This window comes from Lampetra planeri, chromosome 14 (assembly GCF_965212315.1).
Source record: "Lampetra planeri chromosome 14, kcLamPlan1.2.h2, whole genome shotgun sequence".
NCBI lineage: Eukaryota > Metazoa > Chordata > Hyperoartia > Petromyzontiformes > Petromyzontidae > Lampetra > Lampetra planeri.
In genome coordinates, this window is record NC_136120.1 from 11,589,286 (window position 1) to 11,607,352 (window position 18,067).

General features: G+C 44.3%; 1 protein-coding gene across 3 annotated transcripts in view; it reads right to left on the reverse strand.

Moving 5' to 3' along the window:
* Positions 1 to 400: 400 nt before the first annotated feature.
* The window catches only part of LOC144722385 (proton-coupled zinc antiporter SLC30A2-like), a 43,752-nt gene continuing 26,085 nt past the window's right edge, over positions 401 to 18,067 (reverse strand). For all 3 annotated transcript variants that reach the window (XM_078600615.1, XM_078600614.1, XM_078600613.1), the window contains 5 exons: positions 17,226 to 17,379; positions 15,281 to 15,491; positions 14,187 to 14,292; positions 8,538 to 8,672; positions 401 to 5,198 (listed from right to left, as the gene is read on the reverse strand). In XM_078600615.1, coding sequence (XP_078456741.1) covers positions 5,053 to 5,198; positions 8,538 to 8,672; positions 14,187 to 14,292; positions 15,281 to 15,491; positions 17,226 to 17,379 — 752 coding nt within the window. In that variant the 3' untranslated portion in view covers positions 401 to 5,052. The remainder of the gene's footprint in view (positions 5,199 to 8,537; positions 8,673 to 14,186; positions 14,293 to 15,280; positions 15,492 to 17,225; positions 17,380 to 18,067) is intronic.

The following is an 18,067-nucleotide window of genomic DNA, read 5'->3' on the forward strand; positions in this document are numbered from 1 at the left end:
AGTTAACATCTCACCACCACGGCAAAATGCGTTTGCATATTTGTTCGTACCATAGTCCTTGATTTGCTCTATTTGTACCCCTCCCCCACCCGACTCCTGGACGAATGGAAGCATACCGACCTTGAATCATATTTGGAAAGTCTTACAAATACTCTGTTCTACTGCATTGTTTGTATTGATTGTGCCCCTTGTGGCTTTGTGACCAGGGGGCACCCGCTCTGTTTGCCCACCCCTAAGGCCAGGCTTGCTTGTCTCTTGCGTCCTCTCGGATTCTTAGATCATATCTTGAAAAAAATATATCACAAAACACGTGTAATCCCACGCGTGCAAAAGCGTTGACCATCTCAGAAGTTTCCGCGTGTCACCGCAGTTGAGATCGAGTAATTCCACAAATTGAGGCTTTCATTTTGTTTTTTTATTTGCACCAATGTGCAGCTTGTATCGGCACCGAGACCGTATTTAATTCACGTAACACATTTGTGATTGACACTTACTATTTTACAAAAGACATCTAAAATAAACGCGTTTTTTTTCCATACAAATCACTCTTTTCAAAATACATTTGCCACACAAACGAATGCAGAAACACAACGGCAGTCAAGTGTATAGAAATAGACAGTCTTACGTTCAAAATTCGCTTTGCACGATGTACAACCGCTTTTCAGAGATAACCATTGCACTATCGTCATGATTAACCTGATCCAATGGAATGTTCAAACAGATTTGCTTGTGTTTTTTTGCAAATCAGGTTACATAACACCTTCTAGCACTGCTTATACAAGTGACAATAAAGCTTTGGCAATTTTAAAATGTTAACATTACACTCCTTGAGTGGATTACACACGTGATGACATTCGAAGACGAAAGAGTGATATAACACAATTCCAAGACGTCACATATCCGACCGTTACATATCCTCGCTGACCATTTAACTGCCCACGCCCAGTGCTGTATTTGAGCGTGGTGCAAGTTGTCATTGCTTTCGGCAATCACATATCTGACTATTCCACGTATCTGCCCATACGGACACGACACTGACGTTCCCTTGAGTGCCTTAAACATCACCGACAGGCTCACGGGAAAGCTTCAGAAGACGTAAAAGAGATTTTAGAATTAATTCAAACCCATTTGGACAGGCGTGAAGAACGGCCCACAGCGTTATAGCATTTATTTCACTTAGTATTCCCACCATTAGGCGAAGGGAGGAGTGTCTGGTTAGTCAATGCACGCGCGCGTCAAGACTGTGAGCAGGCAAGGCATTGGCGAAGGCCGTTGCGATTGACGTGAATGAAAGCGAGCGCGCACCACCAGAGAGAAGGTTCACTATCTGAGAGCGGACCTACTACCAAACAGAATGCATCGCGGGCATTACGAATGTGGATGCTGAAAACACACTTCGCGTGAACAAAACTCCACCAAGTATCACAGTTGGAAGTCTCCGTCAAAAAGCCACAGCAAGTCACGGTCACGGGACATTGAGACACATTACTCGCAATGCAACGATGCAGAACTGCCACACGAATCTCATTACCGGGATGTACAAACTCGGCAGGGATAAGGCAAAAAAAAAACGTAACTTTGTTGTTTACCCACGGCAAACTATCGTGAAATGTCTATCCAAAGGGATGCAATTATGTTCACACTGTGCTCAAGCTAGTGTTCTGAAATACACAACCATTTGCCAACGCTGTCAATACAACGCAAGTCAGCCTGCCATCTATTACCGAGCATCAACTGCCTCTATGAAATCCAATTCGAAATTCCCGCAGTGTCGCGTATGAATTCTTAACCGTGGAGAGGACTCATAAATACAATTCCATTTGCCGGGAGCAGCTTGCGACGGCAGGCGTGATGATGCCAGGGCTGGAGAGAAACACATCTCTCACTGGGACGGTAAAACAGCTTGCCTAGAATATTGAAATGCTACCACCACGATCGTTGGCATCCGAACTTATGGGACGCTTAAATAGAATATTCAGAAATACATAGTGGAGAGTTTTGTTGTTCCATTGGAACCTCGTGCGCCTTTTGGCGTCATCTGGTCCAACCCATGTGAGACTAGGCTCTAAGGAAAGCTGTCTCGGGTGTGGACCAATCAACTTCAGGGACAGTGCACATTATCAGAGTTATGTTTTTTGTTTGCATTATGACCGCAGGTATTGTGGTCTATGTAAACATGACTCCTTGTAAAAAAGGTGTCAGTTTTGTTGCCAGATAGAAGGGTAAAAAAACAATTATCGGTTTTGTTTATGTTGTTGTCTCGAGGTATCCTGAGAAGTGTGTTCTTATACAGGGCACGTTCTATGGTCGTCGAGTGGATAATAAATTCTACACTGTTTGAACTGAAAAAAAAACTGTGCCTTCAACCAGTTGCAGTAGTTTTAACATTCTGAGTGATGGTACTCAGAGACGCAGTCTATCAAAAGCGTTAGCATAAAATTCATTTCAAGCTTTCGTGACTGCAGGAATCCATACTCTTTGGTTCTGTCGGTAAAATCACGTAGTTAGTGGCTGGTTAGAGGCTGACTCCTTTGCCTGATGACGTCTACTTGTGTTGCGATCGAAACGTCGTGATTTGTTTGATTTTATTTTATTTCTAACTACGTGACTTACCGAAAGAACCAAAGAGTATAAAATTCATTTTTTTTATTTGTTTAACCACGGATCCTGCTGCGGCTGGTTGTCACGATTGTGCTGTACACAGCCCTCCGATGTGCGTCTGTCGGATCTGCTCGCGAAGCTCCTAAAGAAGCCCCCAGCACTTTCAGCGAAACGTCGGTCATCATGCAGAACAACAAGCGGCACGACCCATTAGACTCAACGGAGAGCTATTTTATGAGCGATGTTTAGCGTTGTGTTCCGAGCCCGTCAGCTTCCCCAGCATGTGCATGGGTCACGGAGGGCCATATGGACTGCCTGTTCCATTTAATCAATCTGCAGTGTCTCGTTCCAAGCCCCTGTGTGCATTTGGCTTATTTGTCAAGAACCATGTGCTCAAACTGCTGTCATAATGCTTTACTTGTTGTGTGCCAGACCTTGATATTTACAGATTGGTTGAGCAATTACGCACTGGAGCGAGCCATTAAAAAAAAATATATAATGCGAAACGTGAAATGTGTTTTTTTTTTTGGAATGATCATCATCAGTAGTAAACACACGTTTTAATGTACAGATGTTTTTGACGTTCTAAATCAGATATAACATCCAGTGTACAATATATTACACACTTCTATGAATTATAATTAAGGCCGTGCATATCCAAAAGATGAGGTCCACATACAGAACATTTTCAAAGAGATTGTTACCACCGTTCTAACGCAAATACGACGATGCCAAACAAAACACCGCCCATTATATCACTCTGTGATGCACGAAGTTTTGGCATGACATTGACATATCACACGAGTTGTGGTGATGATCATCTTTGCGTGAGTTATTTTGGTGCAACGATGACAGCCCACCAGGAACACACCGAATCAGAGGGTGAGGATGATCCCTAGCCCTGAGAACAACCTTGATGGCTATTGAATTGCTCCTTGTACGAAGAGTTGGCTAAAGTTGAAAACTTTGTCAATTCAACTTTTAATGCCGTGCGCATTCACTATCTGTCCATTCGGAGCATCGGGTGAGTTGGACAGCAGATTCGTCACCATGTGGGTTTTCGCGGTCGTGCTGTGTGGCTCTCTCGTGCGTCATCGGGCTGTGCCGCGTGCTGATCCCGGCCCGCGGAGTGAAACGTCGGGCATCATGCAGAACAGCATGCGGTACGGGCCTGACAATCCATCGGCGAGCTAAAGGGCAGGATGTGTTACCTATCTGGCAGCTGTTGACACTGTGATGTTATGCATCTCATGGACCATTCAATGGATGTGCCAGCATTTTATCGTTGCACAAACGGTGGCGGTGTGAATTCCAGAAAAAAATAAAACTCGCAGAAATCCAACCTTCCCAGCCAAGCGCATGCCCCACTAAAACCTTGCCGACAGGTGAACTGTTCGGCGAAATGCCACTCTGGAGTAGCGAGGCATTTAACGATGGATCGATTCTTCACAATAACGATACGTGCAGACATACATACAAACATGCGCGTGACAACCTGTCATTCACGATTCGTTGCGTGATTTTGCTCGTGCTACATTTAGAATACCGAAGCAAACAGAATTGCACAAATGAGACGGAACAATCAAGAAGCAAATGCAAGCGAGATGGAAAAATGTGAGAAACGAAACAATCACAACCTCGAATAACGACAATTGTCCGATTCGCTGGTGGTGGTGGTGGTGGTGGGGGGTCTATCGTCACATGCCTCTCAGTAATTAAACTTTCTCTATTAATCCCTGCTCACTAATTGGCTGCCTGGTCATTTTTTTTACTAGACCCGTCCCAGCATTATCGTCTGCATGGCAACGAAAGTTGACTCGCGATTATCAGTGGGCAGATTATCCGGTTTGCAAAAGGACAGTGCTCATTTGAAAACTTTTAAACACGCGCTGTTTTTATTGTCTGCTCCTAGCCCGTCGAGGGGTCGGTTACTGAGTGCCCATGTGCCCACAGACAGGTTGGTAAGTCAACTGATTGCTTTTACAAAACAAAAATTAACAGATGGAATTGTATGTGTAGGTAAACAACACATTATTGATTTAAAGCTTTCGTGACTGCAGGGATTCATCTTCTTGGTTCTTTCGGTAAAGTCACGTAGAAGGGAAATAATAAAATAATAAAAATAAAACATTATAAAATATGTTTTATTTTTATTATTATAATAAAATGTGTTTATTTTTATTATTTTAAAAAATGTTTTATTTTTATTATTTTATTATTTCCCTTCTACGTGACTTTACCGAAAGAACCAAGAAGATGAACACATTATTGCATAGCCTAATGACATTTTTTCTTGCAATTGCCCGTGTTTTTTACTTTATCCGGGGCCATCCCTCCCCACCCATCCCATAACTTCTCATCATAATTGAGAGTTTCACTGAATGCTCTCATCGATGGGCTCAGTTGCCCACACGCTCCTTGAGTGACCTCTTCAGCTCGCCGTTGGTGTTGTTACCCGCTGGGCTCTTGGCAGTCACGGCAGCTGTGCATGTCCTCGGTGAACTTTTCCACCTGGATGGCGAGGATGCTGAAGGAGAAACGCGTCTGGAGGAGAACCGTGGCTTCTTTGACCACTTCTTCTCCCTTCCCGATGTCGTCTGCACACACACACACGCAAACATAATAGCGACGGACCAATGAGTTAGTCTCGTGGCAAGTTCAGTTCAACATGGGAGTATAGTTCACCACTGGAGTCCAGTTTACCATGGCCAATGAGAGTCCAGTTTACCATGGAAGTCCAATTTACTATGTGAGTCCAGTTGACCATGGGAGTCTATATTCTTATGTTTTTTCGGTAAAGTCACGTAGGTAAAAAGAAATTAAAATTAATAAAAAGTTATTTTATTTTTATTTTACTTTTTATTAATAAAAAAAAAATACCTAAGTGACTTTACCGAAAAAACCTAAGAATATGAATCCTTGCAGTCACGAAAGCTTCAAATCTACAACATGGGAGTCTAGTTAGCCATGGGAGTCCAGTTTACTATGGGAGTCCAGTTTATCGTGGAAGTTCAGTTGACCATGGAAATCCAGTTTACCATGAGAGTCCAATTGACCATGGAAGTCCAGTTTACCATGGAAGTCCAATTTACCATGGAAATCCAGTTTACCATGGGAGTCCAATTTAGCACGGAAGTCCAATTTACCATAGAAATACAGTGTACCATTGAAGTCCAATTTACCATGAGAGTCCAGTTTACCATGGGATACCAGTTCACCATGGGCAGGGGTCAGCGACCTGCGGCTCTGGAGCTGCATGCGGCTCTTTGAGGACTGTTTCGTGACATTATTTTTCCACGACCACCGTCTCGTATTTACGTGCATTGCGGCTCTTAAATATTTGGGTGTTTTTTAACCGAATTCGAAACAGAATTCTCTATTTGTTAGTTTGGTTGCCGACCCCTGGACGAGATGGATGGACAGCCAATATATTATTTTTGCAATCTATTGCACTATTATGTTGCTCCAAGTGGGATGTTGGGCAGCATTAAACCACCCCAACCCCTGTCCACCACTACCCAAACCAAGCCCAGCCCTGTGACTGTGGAGGGAGCAGTTTGGGGGGGGGGGGCACGTACCCTAAACGAGGCGGGGCCTATATAAGAAGGGGGCGTGGTCTAATGCGCAGATTCTCTGTAGGGAAGAGATGAAGAGGGGGGCCTCATTAGGCAGGCGTGGGGCCTGTGAAGCGAGCGGCGGGCTCTAAGTAGGAATGGGCGTGCCCTAATGAGGTTGCATTTCTCTGTTTGGGTGAAGGCAGCAAGCATAGAATCAAATATGTGCAGCGGGTGGCACACCTTTAGTGCCGCAGATGCGGGCCAACGGCCGATTAGTACAGATTAAAGGCAGTAAACCGTGACCGACTACAATGGATGGCCGGTGATGGGACGGAGCACTCGAAATGTGCCAGGCAAGGGGAGGATCACAACCTGATGGTGTCAAAGGTCAACCACTGGACGGGATTGGAAGCTGTCTCGGTTGACAAATGCAGCGATGGGCGAGAGAGAAGTGGAGAACCCACCACAAAGACATGTATCGGTGAAGGTAAAGGGTCACGCCCCAGCGGCCCGAAAAGTCCAAGGGATTTGGAATAAGCTTAAAGGCTGCTCAAAAGTAAAATCAGCATCGTGGGAAAAACACAAATTTAAATGTCATTGAGAAAAAATTACATTTGTAGTATTTCGAGGGAAAAACACGGATGGGCGTGATTGTTCCTTCTCTGTATATAAAAAATAATAATTGGCATCGCAGGTTATTGCATCCCAAGAGGATTTGTGTGAACCTGACTTGAGCCTGAGATCAAAATCACCAGGAATACACCAGATCTCATCAGCCCTTACACTCCAAGCAGGATCGAGCTTGCATTGATTGTGCTTCGATGAAGGATCACTGTGCACAAGACCGGTGCTGTTTTGTAGGTTTCTGCAGGGCACTTTTATAAAAAAAAGTATTGTTCTATGCTCCAATGGCGATGCTCCCCGCCTTCAACAACCACACTGACCAGTGTGGTGAAGTATGCCCAAACACCCACATACCCTGCATGGCGTGCGGAAGCCCTCATCCAGCAGTGCATTGACACAAGGACTGTGAATGTACATGTACAAACACGTTGCCTTTGTATATGCATGTTGAACTTCTTTCGCACCGTACGTAGCCAACCGTGCTAATCGAAGATGTGGGGGAATGGACAACTGAGTTTTCAGTCTAGGTGATTTACAATTGCATAGCTCCAGTGGCTTCCTAATATCGGCAGGAAGAGCGTTCCAGACGGCCGCAGAAGCGCATCTGAAAGCGCCGGGCGATGCGGTGACCGCCGCCTTTGTTCGATGTCTGAACCAAAAACCGCTGTTGCTTTGAAAACGATCGGAGTTAACCATTTTACAATTGACGAGTATCGCCAGCGACGTGTGGACTGAGAAGCCAATGGCTCCGACACAGTGTCTAATGTTACGGGCCATAGACTATTCAGATTCAATAAAAAAGAGTCATGCCTAAATCTTGAGTCGGTTAAAGCTGAAAGAAAAAAAAAGAAACAGGGTTGTGGACAGATGCAGGGGGATTTGAGAAACTTGCACCATTGTCTGAACTACCACACTGGGTCTAGGAGGACTAATCGAACCCTTGCACCATATAAACAAAAACGTGAATTTCTCCAGACATTTCTATATCTCTGATAACCAGATTTCTACAAAAAAATTCCAAGTGGATACCACAAATGCCCCAAAAAAAATCCGAGTAGAAAATGCAGTGGCAATAGTTCAGCACAAAGTCCATGGGTTACATTCATGACGAGGCTGGGCAATTGATTGTACTCGGAGCTGGTTGCATTTCCAGTACCCACGCCTTTAAAGTATGGCACGCTGCAACAACAACAAAATCAATATCCTGCTCACGTACACAGCAGCACAAACCCTCGCGTGCCAGCATGGGACATGGGTGGAAAAAGCTCGATTTTTCCAGCGGCAGGCATCGGGTTTTTTCTTTAATACAATTAAACCCGATTTCGGGGAATTAAAACCTGGTTTAATGAATACGAAACTCGGATCCAAGGCTTAGGCTGCTTCCTCGTCGGTGCTGCTATCATCGTACTCGGGGGGCCGTCGGGCACCGGGTAGTTGTAGAATGCGGCGGGCAGGTTGGTCTTGATGAACACGAGTTTCTCCTCCACAATCGTGGGCGCCAGTGAGTTCCTTAGCTTGGAATGGACGAAGCCCATCGTTGAGAAGTGCGGTTCTGCAATTATAACTAATCAAACCGGATTTCTCTCAATCTCAGATGATCGGGTTTAATATAAAAAGACAATTAAACCCGATTGTAAAAAAACCCGACTGTGCCACCCTTGGCATGGGCACAGGTTGTTTCTTTGTTTATTTATCCGCAGACGGCGCAGTGGCTTCCCAGTTTTCTAAAACCCCTGGGGGGGGGGGGGAACTCACCGACACAAACGTGGGCGCAGATGGCGCAGTGGTTGATGGTCAGGGACCAGAGGTGCACATCGTGCACAGAGCACACGTGGGGCAATGCAAGCAGAGCCTCCTGCACGTCAGTGAACCTCACAGCCCTCGGCGCACCTGCAAGGCATTGCACCAATCCACACAAATCACCGTTGTGTGTGCGTGTGTGTGTGGTTTTTTGTTGTTGCTGTGATTCAGCAGCTGAATCTTAAGTGTCTGCCGTTGTCTGCGAGAAAGAATGCCTTCCGTGTGGGCCCACATACGTTTGCTAACTAGGAGCATTTCCCACTCGCGCACAGCAGTAACGAAGTCTAAATTCATCTCCTTGGTTCTTTCGGTAAAGTCACGTAGAAGGGAAGTAATAAAATAATAAAAATAAAACATAATAAAATAATTCTCACGACGTTTCGGCCACAACGCAAGCAGCCGTCCTCAGGTGAAGAACATGTCTGTCGATAAGACAGAGTCTGAATGACACGTCCTAGGCTTGGAGCGTCTATTTAAGCTGGGAGGGAGGAGGAAGAGCGCCTTGACAAAAGAATTTGCATATGAAGAGGAATTTAGCATTTTTATGGGAAATGCAGGAATGCGACTAGTGCTACTTGTGAAATGCGTAGGAGGTGGGCGGGGGGTTTACAAAGTCATATTATGCCCGTGCATTATGCAGGATTAGCAGCATGGACATTTTCACACGGAATTTTACTGCAGGTTATATTTTATACAAGGAAAATGTAACATAAATCTTGATATTTTCACCCCCAGTGCCGCTTATAAGCAGTCTCTGCATACCTATAAAAGCCACGAACCCTAATTAAATGATGTGACCATTTAGAGCCTAGTGTGTCCCTCGGTCCTAAGGATCTTCCCAGTGTACTGATTATGTGGCTCTTTATCGGGATCACGATTATGAATGAGCCGCTTACCCATGCGAGGCAACAGTCATGAAATGATTTCAGGATTCAGCTCCCCGGGGTTGCAATGAGTTGTGGCATTGTTCGAGGCTCACAATTTTGTATTTTAATACAAATCGATCCTTTTTTGTGTCGTTTCTACCATATCGCTCGTATTGTTTTGTCGTTTTATTTTCAGTCTCATGGGTACAGTTTTTTTTTCGATTCCGTTAGGCTAATGCTAGCATAACATCTTGCACATAAGTCATACTGTAGCTCCATGTCAAGCCTTTGCTAGGTGAAGGTCTCTCCCGTTGTCATGCCATTAGGGGGGGTTGTTTGAACATACTTCACCACCCTGGTCAGTGCGGGTGAGGAAAGTGTGCGGGACGATGGGGGGGGGGGGGGCAAGGCAGACAGAACCGGTTCAGATGTAACTTGCCGCTGAACTTAGCCGTGGCCAAGATTCGAACTCAGGAGAGCGGATTTATCGCACAGTGCGCTCAACATTGCGTCGCCAGCTCAACATTCACGTAGAATTTACAGAAGCTGTAAATACCAAATTGTCAAATGAACAATTCGATATATATGCATTACGAGCACAATAATTCATTTAAATCAATTAATTGATGCATCGTAAAGCATACGCGGTGACGAATAATGGATGTGTGTTGTTCGTTCCCAGTCATGTGGTGTTCATTAACGGGAAAGTAGGTGAATATATGTTTCTAAATAGCTCATAGTTTTGCACCATTTGGGGCAAAGCAGAGATTTATTGCGTCCATGCTGCAAGTACAATGAACTGAATGAAGCCAGTCATGTGTGTAATGAAGCTGCCGGTCAGACAGCCAGAGGGAGATTAACAAACGGTCCGCCCACATTGGCCAGATGAACCACGGCATGAGGTGACCAAGAAAAAAAGTGGTAATCTAAATCAGTCGGAATACAGGTTTTTTTTGGGGTTCGCAAAAATAATCAATTGGGCATGGAACAATGATTATCACACATAACACGTAGGCTTTCGCGACCAAAATCACCCATAAGAGTTTTTTTTTTGGGTTAGATAAACGTGTCGTTAAACGCGCAACCACGCGACACAGCCAACTAGTAAGGGTTGTCACGTTAACAGAACGTGGCCAATTCGTCACTAGTACAGCACTAGTGTATAGTGTAGTGTATAGTGTAGTGTATAGTGTAGTGTATAGTGTAGTGTATAGTAGTGTATAGTAGTGTATAGTGTAGTGTATAGTGTAGTGTATAGTGTAGTGCATAGTAGTGTATAGTGTAGTATACTAGTACAGCACGCCGCTGTGTTGGAGAGCCAAGCCACAACAATTCACAATCTGAGTACGACGTTTCGCCAGTAGTTACAACCAGCTTCATCAGGCGGACCGCCAGAGTTGTGGCGAAGTCAAGCTGTTGGTCACGAAAACCGTGTTACTACGTGTTAAACCACTCGTACTACGTGTTCAACTAAATTACTCGTACTACAACAATACAGCCCCACTATCTGTTGGTCGGGTATAGCGATAAAGTTAAATTACAATTGGGCGAGGCAAATATAGTTGCCAAAGAAAGAGTTAAACCTGGAAATATAGTGTTGCGTACAGCAGAACCTCAATCAAATTGCCCAATTCAAATGTCACATGTGGGACTCTGTTAACTTGGGGATAATTGACTGTAGTGGTGTCAATAGGGATTAAAATAAACGTTACTTAAGGGAAATGTGCAAAGTGGCAACATTTTAAATATGGTTTTACCTTTTTTTAAATAACTGTGACATTTAATATGCATTAAATATGCGCATTACAATTGCTAAGTAACATATTTCAATGCATAATATGATTATCTTATAAGTAAAATAGCGACTATATTTATCAAACCTAAAATAGAAACATTATTTTTACGTAAGTTTCAATGTGTCCAGGAAGGAGACAAATATCGCGGGGGTTACGTTCTTGAAAATATCCACAATCGGTAAATCCGCAGACTCTTTAGTTCGTGGCTTTATCATGGGGACCATGCAAATCGTAATTCTATTGCCAGTCTTCATTTTACAACATCATTGATAGTAATGCAGGGTGGGGGGGAGGAGGGGTACCGCACGTCCAACATCGATGCATTCAGTTTCAATTCATTCATGACCTGAAACAGTGGGGATTGGAAGTGTCCCTTATACCCTTTAGTGATTCAGACCCCGTAATAGGGTATTACATGGCCCAATGAGCAAATGTGAATTACGTTCCCACAGCAGCAGCTGGATAGCCTATATAGCACAGTAAAGCTTGACAGGCCATGAAGCACTTCATTAAATTGCAGCAGTTCAGATTAATATTTATTGTTCTATTTTATGCTCGAATGAAACTGGAATGCAGAATGGGAATTAATAATAAAAAATACGCGCAAGGTGATGTTCTCCGTAACGCATTGCGCACAAACTTTAAAACAGATGTTTGTTATTGGGTGCCTACATTCTCATACAAGAGTACCTGCACAATCACTTAAAATAATTCCACTGTATGTTGATTAACTGTGAATAACCCAACCAATAATAGGTACGGAATATTATCAGATTAACATGATCCGTTGCAATTTATATGACTACATTACCCCCCTCTGCTCTTCACACCTTATAGGCTTGCAGTGATGACATCACATTTACTCCGAGATTTATTACCTAAACAGGAAGACTTATTCATATTTCTGGATAAATCGCCTGATGATGCTGGCTGTTATAATCACCAGCGAAAGGTCGTACTCATATTGTGAATGTTGTTTAATTTTCTCTCCAACACACAGGTGGGCTGATGTAGTAACTAATTGGCACATTTTGTTGATGAGACAAACCTTACTAATTGGCTGCATCGGGTGGTGGCGGGTTTAACGACACATTTATAAGTACGCGACCTATCCCAGAAAGAACCTTTATTTCTAGATTTGAAGCTTTCGTGACTGCAAGGATTCATATTCTTAGGTTTTTTCGGTAAAGTCGGAAGCTTGTGTTGCCTCTGAAACGTCGTGATTTTTATTTTATTTTTATTTTACTTTTATTAATTTAAAATTTTTACCTACGTGACTTTACCGAAAAAACCTAAGAATAAGAACCTTTATTATTTAGGAAAACCTAAACAATTCATCAGAAAGCCTAAATAATAAACCAAGATTTTCCATGTGCTCATTCTAATCCCCTTTACACACTCTACCTCTTTCCTCTCATCTCACTCTACCCCACTCACCCCACTCACCACTCCAGAAACAAAGACTTTCTGCACTTTCCCAGGCAACCTTCATACCGAGGGAGGTCGCTCGTTCTCCTCTGCTGCCTCCACTGTCTGGAACTCCCTTCCTCCAGTCGTCTGCGCTGTCAACCCCCTGCCTCTGATCAATTCAAACTCAAGACTGCCTATGACTGACTGCCGCCGTGTCTACAAAACAAATGATCCTACTGTTTCTGTACAGCGCTTTACGAAACGGTCACATGTCAATGATATATAAATCGACATTACTTTGTGATTTAATTTAATCTCAAAACTTCTTCACGGTGGAATCTGTCCAATTCCCCCCCCCACCCCCATTTCATGGCTTTACACCTTTGACTGATGCTAAGTGTCTGAAGAAAAATAAATCTTCTGTCTTTGCTGGAAGTTCACATCTTAAATATAGTGGCGTTGGCGGTGCGTTTCAAAGTGATTTGTATTTACACCCTAAGAATATGATGAGTTGCGAAGCTCTTTCTCACAGAATACCTGCTGTGCAGACAACTATTTAAAACTATGTTTATTCTACTCTTTGGTTGAATAAACATACTTCTTTCGATTGCAACACAAGCAACCGTCATCAGGTCGAACTAAATTTGAGAGAGAGACACAACACAGACACGGAGACACACAGACAGACACACAAGCAGAGAGACACACAACATAGACACAAGGAGACCCAATGCCTCTGTGTCGAGGCCTTAAATAGAGAGAGAGGGGGTAAGGTCCACTGAGCCTTATAGCTCTTTTTCAGATGCGACCTGGCCACAAATGATAGCTCAACGAGGTAGCTTATCATGTGGAATGTTTATGTAAACATATATAAACGCATGTTTCTGAATGTCGAGGGGAAAACTGGAGGACCCGGAGAAAAATCCACGCGACCACAGGGAGAGAAAAACACGCAAACTACAAATACACAGGCATCGGGGTCGGGGATTGAACCCACGACCTCCTGTATACCATGCAAGGTAGTTAACATCTCGCAGTGTGCATGGAGCAGAGGTCGCAAACGGGTTTTGATTCCTTACCCGTACCCGTACCCGGCCGCACCAGGGTCGCAAACGGGTACCCGTACCCGTACCCGGCCGTACCCGTACCCTACCCGATACCCGGCCGGGTATCGGGTAGGGTACGGGTATCAGGTACTTGATTGCGACCTCTGGGATGAAGCCATGTTGCAGGCGCGGGTGGGTTGATTCTAGGAACTTGAATTGTGAGAAGAGACAAGACGTTGGGAAATGAGTGACAAACAGTTGCTCACCAGTGACTCACGGTCTACCCGTACCCGGCCGCACCAGGGTCGCAAACGGGTACCCGTACACGTACCCGGCCGGGTACGGGTAGCCGGGTATCGGGTAGGGTACGGGTATCGGGTACCCGGTTGCGACCTCTGGCGTGGAGCCTGCGCCATGAGCTCCCACGACCGCCTGTGTACCGGGCGAGGTCGTTAACATCTGGCAGTGTGCGTGGAGATTGCCCACCTTCCATGAGCACGAGGAGGACGTCTCGCAAGATGGTGACCGTCGTGAAGAGGACAAAGAATGAGAATACGAAGGTGCATATGGGATCCGCAATCTTGTATTCAGGCTGGAGAGCAAAGAACAGATGGCATAGATGGGTTAACGTACCATGCAATTATTCCGTGTAATTTTACGGGCATTTTAAATACATTAACAATGTAAATGTATTTTTTTTATATATATATTCGGTAAAAACTAGCGATTTAAATTTAAATTTCAATTATGGTTTAATTTCTCTATCTAATGTCTAGGAAGCATACCCCAGTAAACATACAACGTTGGCCCAACGTTCGCGAATGTATTACGGAAAAATACATACGGAGAGGACGTATAAACACGTTTCATAGGTAAGTAAGTATTTTTAATAATTTTATTTTATTTTGTTATCATTTAACTACACATCAGCATTCGCGAGGTGAGGTCCAATCACCTCCAAGACACGCATGGCGTAGGGAGGCCCTCATCCAACAGTGGACGGACTAAGGGCTGTGTGTACGTTGAACTTCTTTCACACCTTACATAGCCAATCGTGCTAATCAGAGGTTGCAGGGGGGGTGGGGGAAGGACAACAAACTAAACGCAACAAGCAGTTCGAACAAAAATAGAGTTTCCCATCTCGTTTCAAGTTTCAAGCTTTCAAGTTTCATTGATTAGGTATAGCCCTGTGAGCCATTCGGCTCTTGAATCGGGTGCAACCGCAACAAACAAAAAAACAAAAACATGAACAAGAAAACATCTTAAAGTGACTATGTGCAAACATAAAATCCAAGAAAAGACAGCAAAATATTGCAGAAAAAGCACCGTACACCAACACTGTGTGCAAAAATCCCAGTGGGATGCAAGTCAAACAACAACAACCACAAGACAACTTAGATCAAGGCCATCAGTCTAACTCTGTACTACAACAAACAAACATGGCCAAACCGAAAAACTTTCCAAAAATCACCAAAATAAAGCCATAAAAGCAATGAAACAGTGCACCTCCAGCCGCTGTCGTTGTGCCCACGTCAGCATTGTACTCGCGGAAAACAAACCGCGTCCCCGCGTGGACGCACCTCGGCGTAGATGACGCACGCGGCGATGAGCACGCCGATGCTCTGCAGGAGGTCCCCGATGACGTGGATGAAGGCGGCACGGACGCTGGGGTTCGCCTGCGGGCCCGGCATGGGGCCTTCCGCCATCGTCGGCGGCTTGGGCTCCGTGGCGTCGGCCGTCACGCCCCCGTGACTGTGCAGGTGGTTCGCCTGGTAGAGCGTGAAGCTCATTCTGTGCAACAACACCGACACCACCACCATTCGGCAGAAGAAATGTAAAGAATTGAAATCAGTCATCGACCAATGCGTTGTTCCTATGCAGTGGAGACTTGACTGAGCCAACGGTACTCTTTGGTTCTTTCGGTAAAGTCACGTGGGTATAAAATAAAATAAGTCACGACGTTTCGGGTGCAACCGTCTGCCTCAGCAGCAGACCATGCTTTCCCACCTGATGACGGACGCTTGTGTTGCGCCCGAAACGTCGTGATTTATTTTATTTTATACCTACGTGACTTTACCGAAAGAACCAAAGAGTATGGATGGATTCCTGCAGTCACGAAAGCTCCAAATCAAGATTGAGCCAACGATGATTGAGACTCGGCTCTAAAGAAAGCTGTCTCTGGTGCGGACCAATCAATTTCAAAGACGATGCATATATTGCAAGAGCATGTTTTTTTTGTTTGCATGTTCACCACAAGTATGTGTGTGGTTAATGCAGACAGGATTCCTTGCGAAAGATTTCAGTTTGGCGTTTTAACATCTTAACACCTGTTTCATTTCCAGAAATTGTAAAACCTATTCTTATACCAACGATAATTTTTGGGGTCGAACATTAACAGGCACTTACCGTGTGCTTCAGGTGTTTGTGAAACTTTTGTTGGGGAAATTTGGGTCCGTACAGATTCATACGGATTGCTGCTGCGGTGAAAAATGGTTCACGCACTGAATTTAAAATCGACAGGTCACTGTATGGATCTACATGTTGTATCACTGCACTTCACCTCGCCTGTGAGTGCAGGTTGGTCAAGGGTGGTTCTAGGGCTGATTCAGATTCTCATGAGCAACCGAAGTTGACCCTTGCCAGAAACTGAACTCAGGAGAATCGGGGTCATTGCACCGTGCGATGATCACTGAACTGCCACTCCACTGCAAATAAGATCGTGCATGTTTTGGTTATTTAAACACGTTATTTGTTGACAGTGCTACACAATTACAGATGACAAAAAGCTCCACGTATTCGTCAATAACACTGCTCTTAAGAGGAGAACACATCATCGGCGACGCTTCAGGAAATGGCCCTTCTTCATAGCACTTAAAAAATATGGCCCTCCTATGAAGAAGGTCCAATGCCCAAAACATTGCCGACTACACAATGTCCTACGTTATTATACAGATTCACAATGCAACATTTCCTCAACGTTTGTTGAACTATTGGTGATATTAACTAAACACAGTTTTAACCAGTACGGTATTTGCAGTGTCTGCGTAGATCCCATTTCGACATCGCATTTGTAAATCTCTCATTCCTTGCCGTGGTGCAAGGAATGAAAAGGGAGGCCCCTGGTGCAAGGAATGAAAAGGGGGGTTCCTGTCCACATATTGGACCTCTGTAAAAAAAAGAGCTTCCTCCAGTATAAATAAAGATTCTGATTCGTATTCAATTCCCACCCCACCGTCACTTCTTAGCCCAGAAGATGGGCACCCTCTGATCCATGGATCTCAGTGCAGTTGCACCGCCTGCACAATCTATAGTCATGCCACTGGCTTGCAAAAAGAAGAGGATCTCCCATTGCTGCCGTATCCAGTTATTACATTGGTAGGCAGTCATACAACAGCAGCAGCAGGGGCCATGGATAAGAAAATCCACAGCGGTTTATTTATCAAAGTCAAGAAGGACCGTTTGTCAACCACAACTGGCAATCATGGGCGCCAATGGGGTCTGATCAAATCTCGCATTTTCACTTACATGACGTTTACAGCGATGGCACAGCCAGACGTGACGAGCATGGCTGTCCCCTCGATCTCGAAGTCTTTGTAGATGAGCCTCAGGGAGGCCAGGTACACCAGGACTCCCGTCACCACCCAGATCGTCAGCACCGACAGCAGGGCTCCAAGGATCTCTGGAATTCCAAAGCACAGTGGCGCACTCGGGGAATTGAACTCTGGAAGTACAAAAGGGTTAACTTTTTTTTTAGGAAAACGAATGAGACACAAAATGAAACTGCTATGCTCATCTTTTATTTTGTGTTTTTGAGACAGATTGTCAATTCGAATTCTAGATTTGAAGCTTTCGTGACTGCAAGGATTCATACTCTTAGTTTTCTCGGTAAAGTCACGTAGGTAAAAAATGAAATTAAAATTAATAAAAATGCTGATACAGCAAATCTGGCTGTGACGGTCCCACCTGATGACGGAGACTTGTGTTGCCTCCGAAACGTCGTGATTTTTATTATTATTTTATTAATTTTAATTTCAATTTTTACCTACGTGACTTTACCGAAAAAACAAAGAGTATATCAATTAGAACCCCAACGCAGAGCAGTACATAATTTAAGTTCACCTGCCATGTGTAGAAACGTTTCTCTGCAGCAGGATGTGTAGCAAAGTGCAGGGCCTCCAGTCTGGCTAGATTAGGCCACTTGAAGAGATCTCAAAAGTGGCTCTGTGACACCCACTTGCAAAGGGCGATTCTCTAATGCGCAAAATGATGCTGTAGGTCCAGAGATGATGTTTTGTTCATTTCATGATATGATATCAGTATCGAAGCTTGGACTATATTGTGGAAAAATATTTGTGTTTTTATATAGA